This window comes from Melanotaenia boesemani, chromosome 19 (genome assembly GCF_017639745.1).
Source record: "Melanotaenia boesemani isolate fMelBoe1 chromosome 19, fMelBoe1.pri, whole genome shotgun sequence".
In the NCBI taxonomy this organism is placed as follows: Eukaryota; Metazoa; Chordata; class Actinopteri; order Atheriniformes; family Melanotaeniidae; genus Melanotaenia; species Melanotaenia boesemani.
In genome coordinates this window covers 18,074,900-18,096,542 of record NC_055700.1, presented here as the reverse complement: position 1 = coordinate 18,096,542, position 21,643 = coordinate 18,074,900, and the positions used below count along the sequence as shown (strand labels likewise).

Below are 21,643 nucleotides of genomic sequence, written 5' to 3'. Positions count from 1 at the left end.
TTTGACCCAGGTACACATTAACATGAAGGAAAATTACTCTTCCTCCTGCGCATAAGCCAACCTGATTACACCTGATCCTTTCCACTATTCTAAAGGAAGACATCTTGGGGCACCAAAATGGCCAAAAACTATATAAATAATAATTGCCCATAGTATGTTTTGCCTTTTTCATATAATTAAAATAAGATATGAAGCATCTAATTAAAATTCTAATTGCTTTGTTAATAGAACTTTGCAATGAGTGCAGGCAGGGGCACAGACCAGGAAAATTGTGGTATATCTAAATAAGACCTTTTTTTTAAAAAAAGGGTCTAGATTCCTATATTTAATCAGGTAAAAGTCAGTTTACACTAAATATCTGTTAGAATTTGATTGTCTTTTCTTGGAGTGGCACTTGGGGCTACCGAATCTGAATCACTTAAATTCCACTGATACAAACATCCTACATAAAGTGGACAGATATGCTTAAAATCCTGTAAATAATACCTCTATATTGGCAATATTTGTATCTCGAATTGTCTCACAGACAAATACCTGAATGAAAATGAGTCCTCTTCTGAATAGTATTATCCTCAGATCAGAATCACTGTCATCTGTAAACCTGATTGTGGTTCCAATCTTCCTGCCTGTTATTCAGCCTTCACCGCAAATCTTTGTCAGAGCTGAACAGCAGCTTACACATCTTCTTACAAGTTTTGATGCTTTAATATTCCACTCTAACTGCTTCTTCAGCGCTGACTTAGAACTTTATTTCCATTGGCAAGATCTCTGAACATTTTCATTTTAAAGGTAATGAAAGTATCTGTAAGAAGCTTTGAGCGATCCGTGTTTTTTGTTTTCTCCCTCCCGATAGTAAAGTACTGGGCAGTGCTCGGCAGATGTTCTCTGGCATCATCACATTTTGAACTCAGTCGGCTTGACAGCTGCTGACCGCAATTTCAAAAGGACATGCTCTAGTTCTGAAAGCAACACTGACCCAAACATAAGCCACTGGATCAGGGGTAGCAGAAAATCAGAAAGCAATCACAGCACTCTGCAGTGATGCCAATACCACACTGGGAGAACTTCACATCCCATGTTTTTGCAAGTTCTGCAGTAATCTGGTTGGCAGTTGTGAAGTTAAGCCCAAGCAGTTAGCCTGTATTTTAAATTTTCTACTTTTCTCAATATAGTCTTTGATTTACACTTGGCAGAAAACCTTGAAATTGGTTGTGCATTCAAACATTTACTTGTGCAGTCAGGAAAACTAGAGATGAATCCTAAAAAGGGTTAGTGTACAGGTAAGTGAGATAAATGCTACGGTAACAGTCAGTAAAGGAGAAAATGCAAATGTGCACAGAAAGGTCAGAATATCAAACACACAGCCTTCTTGTTGCCAGACATGTTCATTCACTTTCTCTTAATACTCTATAGTAAATATTATTACACAGCATGAGTTTAGCTTCCTGTTACAGTGATGGTAGTAAGTGACCCACAAGTGGTTGCAATATAGGAAAATTAAATGTATTCTCCTCATGAAAATCCTCAAGTGACTGATATAATACAATTTTTCCCTTGTGGCTGTTTGATTGATGTTGACTGTTGCAGCATGAGATAGACTTGTGAATCTCCTGCTAGGAAAAGATTTGAATCCACTCTTGTAATTTCTGTGTGTTGTCTCAGTTTTTGACAATTAGATAAGGAAGCAGATTATCAAAGTTAAGAATTGATTTAAGATTGAAGATAAAAGAAGACACTAAATAAACAGAAAAGCTTGGTGACAAATAAGACCTGCTGTTAAAAAATTGAAAACATTGTTCCTTCCTGAAAATGTTCTCCCTTTCTTTATCATTAAAGTACAATATGGATCTAATTGACCCCTATGGCTCCTCCTGCAGGTGGGGAGCCCATGGTAGAAATGAGTTTTCTTTGCAGGGTTGCCGGGCTCTCCCTTAGAGATAGGGTGAGAAGCTCAGTGATCCGGGAGGGGCTCAGAGTAGAGCCGCTCCTCCTCCACACCGAGAGAAACCAGATGAGGTGGCTCAGGCATCTGGTTAGGATGCCTCCTGGACGCCTCCCTGGTGAGGTGTTCCAGGCACATCCCACCGGAAAGAGGCCCCGGGGAAGACCCAGGACTCGCTGGACGGACTACATCTCTCGGCTGGCCTGGGAACACCTCGGGATCCCACTGGATGAGCTGGTGAATGTGGCTGGGGAGAGGGAAGTCTGGGTTTCCATGCTTAGGCAGCTGCCCCACGACCCGACTCCAGATAAGCGGAAGAAAATGGATGGATGGATATATAAATGCACTTTTCTCAAGAGAAAAGATTTCACTACTTTATGACATTTTAACATCTGATTAGATGCAAACTGGTGATGTCATCTACTTTGGATTATTCACCAGGGGCATTCATCAGTAAGCTAAACTAGAAAAGTCCTTATAACGTGGTAGAACGTGATCTTGGTCTGGTCCTAACTTATCACAAGTTAAATGACCTGACATAGGTCACCATCTGCCATCCCTTGAAGGCCTTTATAACCTCCTTATTTCCGAACTATCAGGACTAATAAGAGAGTAAATCATGGAATAAATCGTTAATTTCAGCCTGCAAGGTGTGCATTGATTTTAAATCATAGCAATAAATAAAACCAGTAAACACCCCATAAGAATATAAAAAAGAAAACATACTCAGTAAGTCATACATAAAGATTTAAACTTAATTGCATTGTACATAAAAACTATAAAGTATAGTCAGCATTTTAAACTGATATAAGTTCTCACCATCAACAGTGGTGCCAGTCCCACGTAGTCTCTCTGGCTGGTGTATATCCGCATTAAACCCACATCCTTAACATTGTCTGGCAATTCCAGACGCCAAGAGATGGTCTGACTCTCAACCTGCTCTGAAGCATCTTTTGGTACAAAGTCCAGTTGTAAAATCTCCAAAAGACCCCTGTTTGGAAACAAGTTGTAAAAAGACAGGATGATTTAATTCATTAAAAATAAATAAATAAATACAGAATTCCTAATACAAGACATCAGTTGCAAAAACCATTCATGTGTGGTGTTTAGACTGTAGTTTTCCTTAGAAATTAATTTTAGCCCTTTGAACCTCATGCCTATATTTTAGGCTTCTGCTTAAAAACTGCATACCTATAATGAAATAAGTGCATCACTTCAAACAGAAAGTTTGTTTGAATAGTTTTGGAGTCATGGCAATGGGAACACCTCGAAACTTTTAAGACGTGTAAACATGGTTTTTATTATGGGTGAGCTAATGCTACCCTCAAAACACTCACCTGAGAAACTAAGGGGGAGCTCTAAAATTAGCCCACTTTCAGGTTATGTTTAATTTTAATTTCCATAAGATTCCTGATCTTAGATTAAAATGACAGCATTAATTTGCCAGCATTGTGTGTTTATTCATTTAATACACAAAATTTTTCCAAAGGATGCAGGTGATCCAGTCTGTTTCCTCCACACCATGGACAGCAGCATTGTTTGTTTGCTGTGTGCCTTGAGCCACCTAAGCAGTGACCACTTAATTTGCTGTTATGTGGTTGTTTTAAGAGCTTTCTATTTTTATGAAATGTTTTTGATTTTATCAGCTGCATACAGTAGTAGCACAAATTTGTGACTGTAATCCTGTTTTTGACCACACTACCATGCATGAATATATATGCGTGTGTGTGCATGTGACTTTGGCAGTAGGGATGTGTCACGAATGGCAGCAGAGGTGAGGACCCAAACGCAGACAGTAAAGACAGGAGGCAGAACGATCCCGTTGACCAAGACTTTTTCCGGAACTCAAAACAGGAATCAAGACACGACATGGGTAAACATGAGGACCTGAAAAAGACAACTGAAAACCAAAGGGCGTATATACATAGAGGGTGTAAAGAGGAACTGGTGAAGTGAATGAGAAATCAGACCAGGTGATCTAACGAGCCAGGAACAGAAAACACAGAGCACATGAGTGAAAACTACAAACTGAACTAAACATGACAAAACCAAAAACCCAAACCATGATCTAAACAGAAACTAAACATGACAAACACCAGACTATAAACTAAAACCATGAAACATGTCAGGGATGCCCAGAATAAGGCTCCCCCAAAGCCTCTGTGTAATTTGTAATATCAGAATATGTGTTACTGGTGAACAATAAATGTAAATGGCACATAGCACAAAAGTGTTAGGCACACCTAATAAAAAAGAACATTATTTCTGCAAAGGCCAACTCTGATCAGGTGAAAATTAGAGAGGTTTTAATACAGACTGTTCAGCTGAGGTATCCAAAATGACCATTTTGGCAGAGTTTGGCATAATTTGTTCTCAAAAACCTACCTGTAGAGTTTCTATAAGTAGTAAAGACAATGCACAAGAGAAAAGGTCTCATTTCCTTCAACAAATGAAATAAGGTGTGAGTGTGAAGGGAAGCTAAGGTGAGCTGGCAGATACTTCAGCAAAATATTCTGGTCAAAGGATTGTCAAAGAAATGACGTGATGTTATTTGATGCTGGAGAGTGTGTAGGTATACCTGTCAGAAAGAACGGATCAAAGGAACCAAAGAGCTGGATTTGAATGGAGCTGAGGTGCTTTGAAGTGAAGGAAAACTTCGCATAGGCCCATACAATAAACATCTATGTGGCCAAACTTTACATTTTAGGATGATCAGATCGATAGCAACAAGGTCAGATTAAAAACACATTTTTATGTTCTATCTAAAGAAACCCAGGGACTGACTTCTGTGCATTATTGACATGACAAGTGCTTTAAAAAAGCATTAACAAGTTAATATGAATGTGAAGTTCAACTGGGGAAACCTACAAAAACCACCTTTTAAACTTAACCTTTAAGAGTGTGAACACCCTTCTGTCTGAAGAATGATTAAAAAGTACTTACACAAGACAAGTCAAACTGTGCTACCAGCAATTTTGTAGGCAGTAGAATCCAGATAATTTAATTAAGACTATTAAAAATGGTTTTATGAAACTATATTTTAAATTAAAATTTTCTATATTTTAAACATCTAAGAGCAAGATTGTCCTGGGCAACATGAAGGTCTTCACAGAGATCCGAGTCATATAACTTTCTTACAAGCAAAACATGTAGACCTTAAACATTCAACCAGTAAACGGCTATTTCCCTTCAGAAGGAGGAGAATACAAATTTGGAAAATTAAGCTATTTGCTTTAAAGTAGCACGTATGTAAAATTCTGAACTTAATATGTGTTTCTGTATCATTTTGATGGCACATTCGCATTTATTATGTGCATTCCTAAGGCAGTCGCACAGCTTAGTTTAGCTTTATACACACCAGCATCTGGATATCAACACACTGGCCGTTTAAAGCATTCACCATAGCTGATTCATCAAAGAAACACAAGAGGACATTATCGAGGAAGAGGGGAGAAAGAAGGAGACAGAGCAAGAGATAAGACCACCAGTCAACATCAGATTGACTTTTACTGACTGGCGAGAGCTCAGAGTAGAGGTAGGATTCAAGATGGATGCTGAATATGCTGTCATGTGGGGGCGCCTTACTTAGAAAACTGATTAAATTCACTTGTGCTTCTTTAATAATTTGGTTGACAAGAACAATTGTAAACTGGAAAACGCAACAAGCTTCCAAGCTATAAGGTATAGTTTTTAAATCAGTTGTTTACAGCCATACAGTCTGTTGGATGCTGCTTAAACTTTATGCAACAGTGACGTTGGAAATGTGAAATAATCAACAAATCATAATCATTATGTAGTGATAGCAGCACATATTGTCTTTTACATGCTGACACCACAGTAACGATGGAACCGAAAAGTTATTTAGCTATTTTGTGCCACTAGATGTACAAATTTAATAATTTAGAACATGAAGTCTAAAACTCCCAAAAGTCTAGTTTCTAAAATAATACTTTCAACCAGGAGTCAGAGGTTTGTGTCCTGAACAAAACCATTTTTTGTAAGCTGTCTGCGCTCATTCTGCTTGGCCGTGCTCTGGTGTGTGTTGTACAGGACTCGCTGCACTGCTTGTGTGAAGAGCTGCCATGTTCATCAACACAAATGAGTTTCTTAAAAGATGTTATATAAGAAAAGAATAGACACAGGTGCTCAGATACATCTTCTATTTTTCTAAATTGCAGAGCTTGGAATTATAGACAATACAATGCACGGAGGGGTAAAATTACTGTACAAATACAATAATTATAATACATCTGGAAATGGTGTCTTTTCTACACATGCCAGAAAGCATGAAGCATGTGTAGAACCAGCATCTGTTGTAGACATTGGAAAAAAAAAAAAAAATGTGTGATGAATTTCTCTTAAATGCCTACGTCAGGATTGGTCTGGCCTTCCTGTATTTACCTATGAATAAAATGGACTTTGGCAGATTTAAAATGGATTGAAATGATTTACACTAAAAATAATACCAGTGTGTGCCTAAGAGAGACATAGGAGCAAAGAGGGGTTTAATGCTCCTATTTCCTGAAAATCCATCTATTATCACCTCAAAGCTTAGTAGTGGGAATGTGTGCGTGTGCATGTATATGTGTGTGTGTTTGTGTGCATGTGTGTAGTCACCGGCTTGTTTGTCTCATATTTGTGACCCCTGGCTGAAGCTCAGTACAAGAGACATAACTTGAAATATCTCTGCTTCCTAATCTGCATTTCTGAACGTGCAAGCACTTAAGCCTGGATAACGTAGCCGTGATTATGGATGATTACGGATATGTGGGTCGGGTGGACGGTGGGTGGTGCGCGTCTGTGTGGGCGGGAGGTTGCTGGGCAGAGGTGGCTGCTGGTGTGCGCCACCAGCATCAGTGTCAGGCATTATTGATTGAATCAGTTTGTGTGGCTCAGGTAAAACTGGGAGAGAAAGTTCCATTACATTAAGATTCATTCATCAAACCAAATGAAGCAGAAGAGCAACAGTTCAATTAATTTACCCCTGCTGCTTTTATATTTCATATAGTTTCAAAGCAGTTTGGACAGTAAAACCACACAAAATGAAAATGATCACCAAAGGGACTGGTAATTACTGCAAACATTTTACATAGCTGGATCTATAGCTGGAAATCAATCCCACACTGGTAAATAGTTCAAATTTTTTATTTACAAAATGTTCATTTCTATGTTTTTTCTGTTCTTAATTTATTCTCTCATTTGTTTCCTTAAGTACAATCATGTCCCCTTCTATATTATTTTACATGAGGAGCTCATAAAAATAACAAAAATGTATCTACAGTCTAATAAAGTAAAGAAATCCACAGATGGACATAAGATTAAAAGGGTAGTTTCAGACCGGATCAGCAGATAGGATACTGTAGTGACGCAGGAGAGATGCTTTGCTGAGACTCGTTGTTACATTGTTAAATACACAGAGATAACCATAAAATTGGCAACAATAACTGGATTATTATCATCCAGAGAGACTGTGGCTTAGACAGTAAGTTGCTGCTTTGAATTCCAGGTCCAAGACAAGCAGATGATCCAAGACCATCAGAACATATCTACATTTAGTTAAATCGCAAATGAGCACAGCATACTAAGAAACTGAAGTGTTGGGATTTAATCCCCTTTAGCTCCAGGATAAAATCAAACAAAAAGGAAACTTTATTACCCAAAAGACAAACACTTTTTTAAAGAAGGAACATGTCTATACTGGATACAACATGTCTATACTGGATACTCAATCATAGGGGGGTATTTCAAGAGAAATCCAAGAAGACACAAGTTAAAAAATCCAGTGGATTGGTCGCTGCATCAAATAACAGTCATCAATGAAAAGAACAGCTGGATCGTCAACCTTAGGAGCTCCCAAATAGGATTTTCTTGCCTATTTTATCTACAGCAAATTAAATCCTACATAAGGGGTTGTAAAACCTATAAATGGACATCTCCCAGTGGCCTGAGGCTTATTTAGTTTTGAAGTAAACAGTCAACATGACCTGAAATTATACAGCAAGGAAAACTCAGTCAAATTCAAGCATCAGCCTTTATAAAGTCTATTTTCTCCTCTAATCAGTTGCTGTGTGAGTCAGGCTGAATAGCTCTACCATAACCTGAAAATGTCATGATCGCGGTTTATGTTCTTGGTTTACTGTCATGTTCTTGGTTTTTGTATTTATGGTCATGTTTAGTCCTGTGTTTCTTTCTGTTTCCTGTTCATTAGTTCACCTCGGTTGATTTGTTCATTCACCTCACCTGTGCCTAGTTAATCCTTCAGTGTATTTAAGCCATTGGTTTCAGTTCCTTCTTGCCGGTATATTGTTGCTTACCGCTAGTTGTCAGTGATGTAGTCCTTGCTATTGTTCGTTAATGTTAATATTTAGTCTCAGGCCATGTTAGAGATTTTGCCACCATAGTCTTTCGTTTTTGTGAGTTTAGCTTTTCCTTATTGAAAACTTTTCCCTGCACCGGTTAGCGTCCCAGCTCTTAAAGCCTGCACTTTGGTCCTCACCTCCACCGCATCCTGACAGAAAACTCTACATTTAGATCAGATTCCAAGGTTTCAAAGCTGGGTTGGCTCTATAACGATTAAAATAGGGTTGTCACAATACCTGATTTTACAAAATTATTGTGGCCACAAGTGTTCATGATACTGATACTATTGCAACATCAATAACAACAACAAAAAAAGAAAATAAATATTTTACTATTTTACAATTTCTGTTTTGTCTCATTTTTTAAATGACAGAGTAAGAGGAAAGTTTCGCATTCTAGAATGTTTTAACATACAATTTTATTTTAATATGTAAATTGTACTAAAAAGCATAAAGGTATTAATATGACTGTTATTATTTATGCTTAAGGCACCATTAGACTCAAATTCAGGCCCCAGTGTGGAAAATAAACAAGTTTGTTTCTTGGCCAAATTAAGGTTTTCACAATGCAGTGCATTTCGGGCTCAAATTCAGCTAAATGTATCATTCTCACCTTAAACTGGCCAAAATCTTCACACCTGACAAAAAATATAGAACCTGACAAAAATATGCCAACAATTACCGGACCGAAGCTGTCTTACCAAATGTGAGTCAATGGCCCAGCACAGGAAAGGGTACAGATTTGTTGCAGTTGCTTTGATTCAACTGGTTTCCAACTGGTCAGTCCACAAGTAGTTGCATTTAATGTTCTGTATAACTTATTAGATAGGGTTAAAACCAACAAAATACGTAGTCTGATTGGTTTGTATGAATCTGGTGACCAGGAAAAAACTGATTTACTTTCAAACACTTCCCCTGTCTGAAATCTTTCCAAAGATATAAATTAAATATTGACTAGAAATCCTAAATGGGATTGATAATAAATATAACGGCCAGTGTTTATGTTGCTTAGGCTTCAATCTTGTCATTCTAGTTTGTAGTGTGCTTATTGTTTCAGTGTCACTTAATGTGTTTTCATGGGTTTTTGTGTTACAGTTATGTCAATTTTGCTTAGTAGAAGAGTTAGTCAATTCCTAAAGGATGTAAAGTTTATGTTTTCTCTTTTTTTGTAACAAAAGTAAAAAATTGCCAGATGGATGACAAAAGTACACTGCAACAGCACATTCTGTGACACAGCCTAAAGCTCAATTGAAGGTCTTTACAGTCTACAGTCTGTGCACCACTGAACACAAGGCCATTAATTATTATTGCACTGTGGAATAAAAAAAAAACCATTCAGTGTCAGTTTAGCCTTGCTCTGCAAAGCACATGTAACACTGAACAACTTTTTATTCATGATACCCAATCACGTTCCCTTATGGTAGCAACAAAGATCACTGAAATCCTTTGAGAACATGGACATGATAAGGACAGATAAAAGATGAAGACTGTTTTCACCATTTAGACAAAGATTTAAAGAAGGCTAGTGGAGACATGAACAATGCTAACATGGAGCATATGCAGTGTGCAAGTTGTGGCCTGACCTTTTAGCTGTGGTAGACACCTTCCTGTGGCAGACAACAGAGACAGTGCTGGGAGTCGCTCCTCTTCCCGGCTCCACCACGATGTCCCAGAGAGCTGAGTCGCTGGGCCGAGCTGCGCTGAAGGACAGCCCTGATTTTACAGATGCCCTGCAGTGAACACATGCACAAAGTACAGGTAACATGAGACAGTGATATAAAAGACCTTGTGCTGGCTCTTGTATTCGATTGCAGGCATTTGGAGAAAAAGGAAAAAAAAAGTTTCTTTTGTAATTACATGCTTCGTCGTTTGTGTGTTTAGTCATTCACATTGTGTCTAACAAGGTGGGTCACAGATGTATCTCTGGCTCTGTGCCGACTGAGAATCAGCAGGGGTATTTAATTCCCATTAGCCCCGGAGAGAAGTAGGAATCAGTTAATCAGATGTCTGGTACACAGGCACACAAAATGCTGATAAGAGAGACAGAGCGCTAATTATTAATAATGTGATTAGAGCAGACTGTCCTGCAAATCCAACACTCACTACAGTGTTTTTCATCCATCTGATAAACTGTTGCATCAAGTCATCACAAATTGGTCGATGAGATTATAGGGTAATTAACTAAATTATTTAATTAGGGGGAAAAAAAATCACTACATTATAGTTTCCTTTGGGGGGTTAAGGAAGCATTTTTCATTCATTTAATTTATTAAGCTCATGATAAGCTTGAAAAGCAAAAGGTACTACAGCAAGAATTCAACCCATGCCAGAACATCACCTTTAATTATGAGTTGTATTAGTTTTACTAGTAATAACTGATATTTGAAGGGGTTGTGTTACAACCGCAGTATCACGTGTTGTAACGTATACTCCTTATTGATGGAAAAAAATCAAGGCAAACATTTTAACAAAATACCATTGAATTTTCCACATCTGAAAGAATAAAAGATCAACATTTATACCAACAAAAAAGCTGTTCCCAGGCTCAACCACAGAAACACAAAGCTTCACCTACTGTCACAAAGTGTGCAACAGAGAGACAACCTGCAATTTTCTGTTTAAGAACCTGTTGTCTGTGTAACTGCAGACAGCTAAAGAAAATTCCGACAGATTTATGTGTTTGTGCTTTTCCATATATCAGTTAAAATTTGAATAAGAGTCAGGTTCAGTTTTCACATCCAACTCTGAAAAACAAGGTCAAATATGCCCTTTTAAAAACAATGATTTACAACTAAAGCATAACTAGACTAATCAATAACTTCTAAGAGCTGTTCCAAAAATTAAAAAAAAAAAAAAAAATTTGTATGCGCAAAGTTGAAAATTCAACCTCTCACTTGTGCAGATGGGTCTCTGGAGAACAAATGTTTTATTGTCAGAAGCATAATTTTAACAAACTTTAATTTAGTAATCTTATGAAAATTTGACACAAATATACCAAAATAATTTTTTTTTAAAAAGTGCTATTCTTGTATCAGACTTCAATTTAGAAAATGTACAACCCAAAATGATTATTTTCAAAGATTTTTCTGCTTTTCCAGCTCAGCACTGCAATGGCAGCAGCACCTGATGACCATCTTTCCCAGGGGCACAAATCCCTTCAGCAGGCTCCTATTGAGGGTGATGATGCAGCGGCTCAATGCTAGGAGCTTCCCGGATCACTGAGTTTCTTGTCCACAAGCAGAAACTAGCCTCCCTGGAGGGAAACTTCATTCTGGCCACTTCTATCCACGCTCTTTGTCTCTGTCAGTGGCTAGTCAGAGTTCATGACCACAGATGGGGAGCAAAATTGATATCGACCATTAAACTGAACAACTTTCACAACTCCAGTCTGTATTTTTTTTATCAAACTATGAAACTCTGTCGTTAATGAATCTAGTAGATCTATAAGTGTTACTTGTACTTAATGAATGTTGTTACATATTTTATGTGTGTTTAACAGGTGGGTTAGGTGACCTTAAAAACAACACACACATACACATGCACATGTACACGATTAATCCTTGGCAGTCAGCCCAAATCATCTCTACCCTCAAGGGTTAACCTCTTGATTCAGTTTCAATCAGGACCGCAGATTATCTGGCCTAACCCTGCTGGAGTGGACTCAATCTTGGGCCAAAGAGCGAAGTAAAGCAGGGATTTCTCCCAGGAGGAATCAATCACTTTGCCAAGCTCCTCGGAACTAGCCTTCACTTGGACTTAACTGCTTCACTCAGCCGCCTCCTCTTGTCCAATCTCATTCTGAATAAGGCAGTAGGTCAGAAATACACAGGCTGAAATCACTGACCTGACAGGTGGATCTTCAGCATTATGATCAGTACATAGGAATTTGGAGAATTTCAGGTGAACAGGCAAGAAATCCTTACAAATTGTCAAAACAACAGCAGATGTTGAAGGGATAGCGTCTCCCTACATCCTTTTAACTTCACTTCAAAAGTGCTAGCAGAGCTACATTCAGTGTCGAGGATTTCTGCTTTTGTGTCTCTGCAGGAGCATTTGTGTTCGTGAAAGGTAAGTTTTATATTCAAAAAGCACCAAGAATGCTTTTAGTTAAAGGTTAAACTATGTGTGCTTACCATTTCACTCTATTTGCCTGGATCCTGCAGCAGATTACTGTGTGCTTGATAGGCATGCATCATGATATCATTACATAGTGGATTAGAGAGGAAATTGTCTTGCTTTTCAAACAAATCCACTAAGCAGCATAAAGACAGCTAACACAAACCTCAATGGCTTCAACGGCTTTAGGTACAAGGCTAAAAAAAGACAAATTACTTAACACAGCAGAAATCACAGCATGACTTCTGCATCAGTGAAACGTAAGTTAAAACACTTCCATGCATCAAAATGAACTTATGTCAAACATGGGAAATACAGCTCTCCAAACCTAGCCTCATTAAAGATGGACTTACCTGAATTAAGAAACTGCTCTGTGGTTTGCTAAGTCAAAATGTACTAATCTTTTAGGAAGATTTTTTAATGGTTTCTCCTCCCAGATAAAGGTTACTTTTACAGTGTACAGTTCAAGTCATCAATGGTAACATGGTGGAACATTTGCACAAATAGTATTGCTAACTTTCACATATTTGAGGGCACAATAATTGCTGAATCACTTAAGCATGATTTAGAGCAACATATTCTGCCATCTATTCAGCATTGTTTTAAAAAGGAAGGCCTTGGTAATTATTTGAACTTACTTCACAAGTCTGATTCAGTAAAGACTGTGATCTTGAAAGATTGTTCAACATCATCATTACTGGTATGAATGGCTTTGTGTTTTTTACAGACTGTTTTAAACATGCCTAATCTAAACCTAATTTTGATCTTGTTTCATTAAGTAACTACAAGCCCATCTCCAAAGTTTCCTTTGTATCCAAGGTTTTGGAGAAAGTAACATCTGCACAGTTGGTATAATGTATGAATGATAAAGAGCACCATATAGTTAAGTGAACGCAGCTTTTAAAGTGCTCAAAAGTACAAACTGAGAAAATTGTTTAATCAGTTCTTTGTTGACTTAAGCCCTGTTTTTAATACCATCAAACATCTACTCTAGCATTTGAAGTCCTAGGCTGGAATTACAAATACAGGAAACAGTTTTTTACAGTCATGTGTTTAACAGAGCCTTTTTAACTTTACCTCCCCAATGTTTCAGCTGACTTGTGGTGTACCACAGGGCTCGGTCCTGGGCCCCCTTCTGTTTTCTATTTATATGCTACTTCTAGGCCTTCTAATTTAAGATCACGGTGTAAATGAGAATTTTTGTGCTGATGATACTCAGATATACATATCAATAAAATCTAAAGACTCCAGCAGCTCTGAACTCTCACAACTTATCTTTCATTTAATCCCAGAGGGCCAAATATATTCCTTTATATTCAGTGTTTATAAATTGAAAACCATTGTTTTTATTCACCCAAATTCACTTTATCCAGTTTGTAATGTTGCTAGGTTATCAAACAATTTCATCCAGCCTACTTGGAATATGGAAGTAATATTATTTAGCTGTGATATTACTGTCATTTAGTTTGGTATTATTATTATTATTATCGTTGTTGTTATTACTATTATTATTATTATTATTATTATTATTACAATTTAGAACAGTCACAGCAATCAGGTCCTTTTTTCAACTGCAAACTTAGTTTCACGATACTCTATCACTCACGGCTCCCTCTATCATATCTAGTTAATTTTAAATGCTGCAGCTAGGCTCATTACTATGGGAAAAACACATGAGCACATCACCCTTGTGCTTCCCTCCCTGCACTGGCTTCTTGTTGGAGAAATCTAACAGTACGAAAAATCTGCTCTTCTGACCAGATCACAGCTTTGAACAAGATATCAGGCCTTTTCTATAAGAGCTCCCTTCTTTTGGATTTTTTTTTTTTTTTTTGTTTGTTTTTTTTTTTGTTTTTTTGGTCACTTAATACGGTGCAGTATATTCCCAGCCACCTTTAAATACCTTCTTAAAACATTACTCTATGTGAAAACCTGTGACAATGTCTGATATAGTTATCATTAGTTAGTTGATCTGTTTATGTCTGAACATCCATCCACTTAAACTCACCCTATCCTTTTTGAAGCATAAAAAAAAAGAATAAAAAAGAGTCCTGGTGCTTAACAGACTGGTCACCCTCTGACAACAGAAATGGTGCATTTTTACAATTCAAATTAAATATAGGGTTAAAATGATTTACTAATCATTGCACTTTGCTTTTATTCACATTTTAATCAGCAACATTTCCAGAAACCATGCTGTACGTTTTACTGATCTGAGACATTCTGGTAAACAAGAATTTACTCCACTCAGGGATTTGCTCCAAAAGGCAGTGCAGAGAAAGTTTGAAAACAGATTGAACTGTGTGTTTCACTTTGACAGGGCTCCTTTTTATATTAAGTTCACTTTTACCCAGAGGAGTTAGGAAGATTAGTTATTTGTTTTCCTGCTCCATTAAACAGATGCATTATTTATGAAGTCAAATAACCACAGAACCTTGTTGAAATGTTAGTGGGATGTTGAGATATGAAAACCAGTGAATCATTTGCCAATTATTTTCCTGTTTATGGAAGAGTGCTCCCCATAACTCCCCCAATAACAGTGAGGCTGAAACAGACAGGATGTGTCAGACATTTATGAAGCCAGGGAAACTGGCAGACAACACAAGTCATTCTGGCGCTCATGCATTTTACTGCATGGCCTTGATGGTGAGCCCTATTAGTATTCAAGAGCCTTAAGTAATCATTTAAATGCATGGAACTTATCCCTCATGAATATACTCAAATATGCTACATATACTAGTGATTCTGCTTGGTATCTTATAATTCATATGTTTCAGAAACAATCACATTTCATGTAATCCCTCCTAAACTCCTGTCTCAACTTGCTTAGCTGCAGAGGCCAGTGATCACTGGTTTAAATACTTAAAGCTAAACCCTCTCTTCTGGGCAGCCTTTACCGCACATGGAAATATGCACTGAATTTCTGGCCTCTAGTCTAAGCTATATAGACAAAAAATAAATAAATAAATAAAAACCTTCAAATGAAAAATTGGTAAATGTCACATTTAATAATCAACTATCAGCAATCCAGAAGGCTGAAATGCCAGCTTGCAATTTGCTAGGGAAGCATATTGACTTCTACTCAAGAACCTGGGACTTTACTTAAGAGCTGCAATTACAGGCTTGAGCCCAATCCCAATTCATTCCCTCAGCCATACCACTTGACCTTATTCCTCTGTTTTGCAGAATGAAGATGCCTCTTTTTCTTTAAGGGATCAATGTGGAGTAGCCATCTCACATTTTAACCAGAGTTGTCAGGTCCCCTGTGATTGCTAGTTGACAAGTACTCCTTGATAACTGGAAGAAAAGAGACAGCTATAAAAAAAAATTAAAGTGAAGAACCAATGGGAGAAATTAAGATTGGGCAGTGAACCTTTAACCAAATGAATCTTGAATCACACATACCTATCTTGAACTTTTGGACCTCTACAGACCATAAAAACATTTGAAATGTACTATTAGTGAAGGGTGAAACTGGAAACTGGAGGACAGGTCCCTATTTTGTTGTGTGAAGAAATGGTGAGTGGTGTTAAGACTGGAGACTCACCTAAGTGTAAAATTCTCCAATGTTGACGTACTAGCCAAAAAGACATAGAAAGTAGCCACATCTGTGGTTTTCAGGGGTTTGGAAGACGTTTGGATCACCACAGCACCTCCTAGCCTCAGTCGAAGGAAAGTGGGGTTCCCTGCTGAGGCTTTGAGCAGAGTTACACTTCCAATCCGCCTCATAGGTGTCCCAGATCCTCCAGAGTCTCTCCCTCTTCCCACTCCTACTCGTTGGAGGCTGTCCTGTGGAACACATTGGCCAGTCTGATCCCTTCTGCTCTGGAAATAGACCTCAACAAGATTCCCCTGAAGTCCCTTAATTTCTTCAGTTCTTTCGGCTTCCCTGCTAGAGCTTCCAGATTTACTGGCTGAAATGAACCAGGAGGGCTCTAGCTTCAATTGTGCCACACAAAATCCACCTGGAGACACCAGACAAGCTCCACGGACTTCCCTCGTCTCCCAAAAGGCGTAAGCCGTCACACAGTGAGCTCCATCCTTGGTCTTAGCCCTGTTACTTTTAATTTCATCATCTGCTTTAGAGCCCATTGTTTCTTGCCCAAAAGTGATATTACTTTCTGTGGGCATGTGGAAGAGAATCTTGACAACAGGGGCTGAGGAACGGACCTGCCGGATCAGGATGACCGATATAATTCTGCGTCCGCTGAGGAGCAGGTCTGGCGGAATGGCAGCATCCACAGCTAGCGGACCATAGGAGGCCTTGATAGCTGGCTGGAAATCCCCAGCACCTGGATTAGTAATGAGAAAAGTCTGAGCCTGAGTTTTCAGGCTGGAATTTCCTCTTGGTTCTGAACTCTCTTGTCTTAGAAACACGTGTTCTGCATTGAAGATTTGAAAGTTGATGGTGGGATAAACAGGGGATGGGGTGGGAAATATCCCATTGTCCTTAGCAAGTTTCTGTCCTCCAGCAGCTGAAAGGAAAGAAATTAAAAAGAGAAATTAGAGCAAAAATAACTTAATTAGTGTTTGAAATTTTCAGTGTTAGATATTAAAGCTGCTATTTTCACTCACAAAGTTAGTCTGCTAATGGAAATATTTTACGAAAATGGTTAAGAGGATGAAGGCTCATAGAAGATCATAAGTCAGTTGCAAAGGGACGTGGAACATCAAGAGAAACCAAGGGCAAACAGAGTCAAGGTAAAGCCAAAAACTTGACATAACATAGGCAGCTAATTACTTAGCTTCTACATTTAAAAACAAGAAAAGCAAATGAATCCAGATGTGGCGTCATCAGAAAAACATAAAGCTTTGTTATTCTCATCTCCAACAGCTACAGAAAACCATTTAACTGTGATAGTCCTACTAGATAAAACAGTCAAAAAAGACAATGCAATGCAATTCAAATTGCATATAATAGAGCCAGATGGTAAGAATCTATTACAAATGTTAAAGCAAATATACAAAAAAGTCACACATTCTTGCATACAACCACTAAATGCCACTACCTGGACAGATTTTCACATTAGCATAATTTCTTTCACTAAAACACAGCACTACTACAAATGACACTTATGCATCTAAGGGCTTTACTAAGCTCTTCCCTCAACAGAATATCCAGAATGCTCTCTCCACATACCTCTACATGTTGCAATAGAGCAAGTAGCAAATGCATCATCTGAGTACTGAAAAGCCTCTCTTATAAGTCCTGCATAATGACTATTTGTACCCAACCGGATGCTGTATATGACAGAGTGCACTTACCGCTGCCAAAGACACCTGGTAATTTGCCATCCTTCATGTTGAAGTGCAAAAGATTTAGCATATGAATATGACTTTGCCATACCTCAGATAAACAACCCATCTACAGACAAAAAACCTTGGCCAAAGCGAAACCTCTGTTTCTCTGCTGAAAGTGCAGGAAGAGCTGTATCATTCTTTTCTCATTTTCAAACCCTATTTTACAAGTGCATCTATATGTAAATAAGATTTCCTCTGGTACGAGAAGCAAAATCTGAACAGATGTCAAAGGTAATATTAAAGGTAGTATTCAAGAGGAAAAAAGTGTCTTATTCAAGAGATTAGATTAAACTGAAGATGCACAGAATTTTACATTAAGGCCAAAACAGATATTGGTTGACCCCCATTGTTTATAATATCTGCAAATTTAAAGAAAAACAGAACAAAATCCCCTTTTAAATCTATATTTATTTGACATGTGGTGCTGTAAAAATCTGGCTAACAAAGGGTTATCTAGTCGTTTAACTTCCCAGGTGTTATTTTGCTCTTATAATCTGCACTCCACAGCCTGCTACCACTCTTGTTCCTGAAGTTTGGACATGAACGGGCCTTTTGAAATCCATAAATGGATTTCTGTTACATTTGGTGGTCGGATAGGCTCTCAGGCAACTCACTTCAGCTAATTAGTTGCTGGTGATGATCCAGATTTTTTGCTTTTGGGTAATTATTGGCCGACAAGAATTAATGGTAAAACATAATGCAACATCAGAAAACATCTGTTTAACTAAAAAGTTTAATGAATGTTGGCTTTAGTTTATGAGAACTATTCTTTGCAGGCAGATGTCTGTGCTGTCTTATTTACAGCAAGTGCTGTCTGGTTCCTCATTATTTTACTCCAAAAAGCATGAGAGATTTGTTTGAATGCACCAGGTTGTAAATCCAGCTGTTTAAATCTATCACGATAAAAAAGACATTACATTGCTACTGTACATTGTACAGGCTAAAGCCATTCACGAAATGAAGACTATACAAATATGAACATAATTTCCAGTATTTGTTTGTTGTGGTGTCTGATCTGAAGTTCAGAATTATTTCAGTGCTGAAGAACACTCTCTATCCGTATTGATAAGACAATAATTTGATTAGTCCTAGCTGACCTCTTAATTAAAATAATAATGAGACACATCCTGACAGCGATGGCAGTAAATGATAGATCAAACTCAAGAAAGGCTCACTCACTGACACATAAGGCGGCACATCTGTGACTGGACTGGAAGATAAGGCTATCATACATATTCATGGTTTTTGAACAAGGGAGGATATCAAAGGCTGAACCCTATTACTTAGACACGCATTGGGAGCACAGCTGAGTCCTGCGCTTGCAGAAATGCAGCAGTCACGCGTGTACATGCCGAAAAATGGGCACGCAGATAGGATGCGTAGATGTAAGCCCAGCCAATCTCAGAGAGTGGTCTCTTGCATGATAGCAGTATCACACAGAGGCAGCCTGCTCACTGTGGCCACAGAGCTACTAGTGCAGGTTATCTTTTAACAACCAGAGAAACAGCTGTGCAACCTCAGCTTCAGGCCTCTTTAATCCCACAGATGAAGCCTCCTGACGCACACTGGAGAGTCTGCAGTGACTTTCAGTTGGACAGAGCAATAACAAAATAGGATGAGGCCATGGTCTATGACCAAAATTTTGAAATTCCTAATCAGACAACCTTATGGACCTGTCAAATGAAGATATCATAAATCAGCTAAATGACGTAAACACGTTTCTATTTTCAAAGCTCATATCAGATACATAATATTTTAGTGGATAAAGAGACAACAGTGTACTATTTTTATTTTGTGCATTTAGAAAATCATTGGAGCGGGGTGGGTGGGGGTTAATTTACTACATTTATTTCTCTTATAAACACAGCTGAACCAAGTTGCCTTCCTATAAAGCTTTCTGGGTCTGCGTAAACAAAAATTAGTCCCTTCAATCCTTTGAGCAAATAAAATGAGGGTGTTCATTTTCTAATAAAAACAGTCACAAGCCTCACCTTTAATAGCTGTTATAACTGCCACTGCGACAACTGGAAACAGTGAGCGGAGGGAGAGGTTGGGCATCATTTTAGTGAAGTTGCAGGTTCTGGTCGTGCACTCTGCTCTGAGCTTCAATGCGCACCGAGCTCCGGTGACTTTGTGCGCACACGTTTGAAAGAAAGCAAACCATTACATCGCTTTGCGCCCAGTAAAAAGTTTCCGCTTATTGCAGAGGATGAAGTGGGGTGAAAAAAGAAAAGATTTGCTGATTTCTGTATCCACATAAATATTCGTCCTCCTTGGAAAGTTTTAAATGTGGCTCTCTTTTCTTCCAGTTGTTATAGACAGTTTTCTTTTCTTCCTTCTGGAATTGTGACTGTCACGGCTGGACAGCAACAGACACAACTCTTCCCACGATAGAAATCAGTAAACATGTGCCGTCGGTCAGATTAAGCTGACCCACGTGGGTATAATCGCCGGTATAGGGGGAGAGCCTGAAGCAAATTAAATGTGCACAGGGTTGGGAGATGAGTGGTTTCTCCACGACTGTTGTTTTATCAAATCAAAAGAATATCTTCAACTAAAGGCCAAAACATTTAATAATTACTATAATAATTTCACAAAAAATGGTTTATATTTATTCATTTCTATACTCTCTCTCTCTCTCGCTCTCTCTCTCTCTAAATATGGCTCTTAAATTCACAAATATTTCCCAATATGCAGGCTGCCATTTTATAAGTGGTGACATTACTTGACTCAGGTTTCAGGGGGAGAAAACGGAATTAAACATGTTTTGCCAGCTGTCAGAGGCTTTGTCAGCAGAATCTCCTGGGAATAAACCTGGTGCATATGGAGCAGATGGATTCAGTCACTAAAGCCTTGATGTGTCACAGTTTTGGTCACAGGGCGCAAAGCTCAGAAAACTATCTGATAATGTTTTAGCCTTGTGCTAGTTGTGCCAAATTGCATATGTTTTCAATTGTTTTTAATAAGTTGAGACTATCGTCTCATTTATGTTTATGGTGTTTAAATATTTGACTTTGGTGGGCCCAGAGTTAAAGGAAAAAAAAAAAAGATTTGACATGTTTATGTACTGCTAATGGCCAAAGGCCACATTTAATTTCTCAACAGGCATTCTCTCTCTCTCTCTCTCTCTCTCTCTCTCTCTCTCTCTCTCTCTCTCTCTCTCTCTGATGTTTTTGTATATCACTACATCTGCCTTGACCTAAAATTTCATACACTCATTATAATGAGGTACATTTAGCACCAGTGTGAGTTCAAAGCCTACTCAGAAATAACATGGTGGCTTGCACTGTGTCCCACAAGCAGGGCTCTGATTTCAAGAGCAGTCTTTTCTACCTTGGAGAGGAGATGCGGTTTTAGAAGAAATGGAGAATGCAGCCGCTATGATTCTGCAGTGATGTCATACTAAGTACTGATGGGAGATTTGTAACCACTGTATTAAAAATAACTGGTTTATTAAGCTTGAGCAGATTGTTCCTCACCTCGCCTCTCTCCACCTTCCCTCTAAACACCTGTCCTTTACTCCAACTGAAAGCCAACTAAACCCACTGCACTTCCTGTTTTATAGCAAGCGGACGCTCGTGCCAGGTGACAGCATTAAGGATGCAGGCAACATTGGTGAGTAAACAGTTTCCCACTTGACTGCAGTGAATAATTAGAATAATTTTGCAGCTTAAGTGAGACATTAAAGGATCTCTAAATGCCAGTAAAATTTAGAAGTTACAGACTGCATTACCTCAAGACTTAAAACTGGATTTAACTGTACACATTGCAGTAGCACTTTACTGTGCCAGGGTATTACGTGGACTGCATTTTGAAGCTATTGACTTTTAATTTGAACAGTTTGTCTGTGGTTTTGGCTTGAAGTCACAATTAAAGCTGACAGTAGTAGAGGCCACTGACAGCTGAGTCTGGGAATGACTCCAGA

General features: G+C 38.3%; 1 protein-coding gene across 1 annotated transcript in view; it reads right to left on the bottom strand.

Moving 5' to 3' along the window:
• si:dkey-1d7.3 (transmembrane protein 132D) overlaps window positions 1-19,955 on the bottom strand; it is a 32,292-nt gene extending 12,337 nt beyond the window's left edge. Inside the window, exons 1-4 of the mRNA XM_041970271.1 lie at window positions 19,710-19,955; window positions 15,965-16,892; window positions 9,885-10,031; window positions 2,762-2,933 (exon numbers count right to left, since the gene is read on the bottom strand). Of these exons, the coding sequence (XP_041826205.1) occupies window positions 2,762-2,933; window positions 9,885-10,031; window positions 15,965-16,892; window positions 19,710-19,779 (1,317 nt within the window). The 5' untranslated portion in view covers window positions 19,780-19,955. The remainder of the gene's footprint in view (window positions 1-2,761; window positions 2,934-9,884; window positions 10,032-15,964; window positions 16,893-19,709) is intronic.
• Between the last annotated feature and the right edge of the window lie 1,688 nt (window positions 19,956-21,643).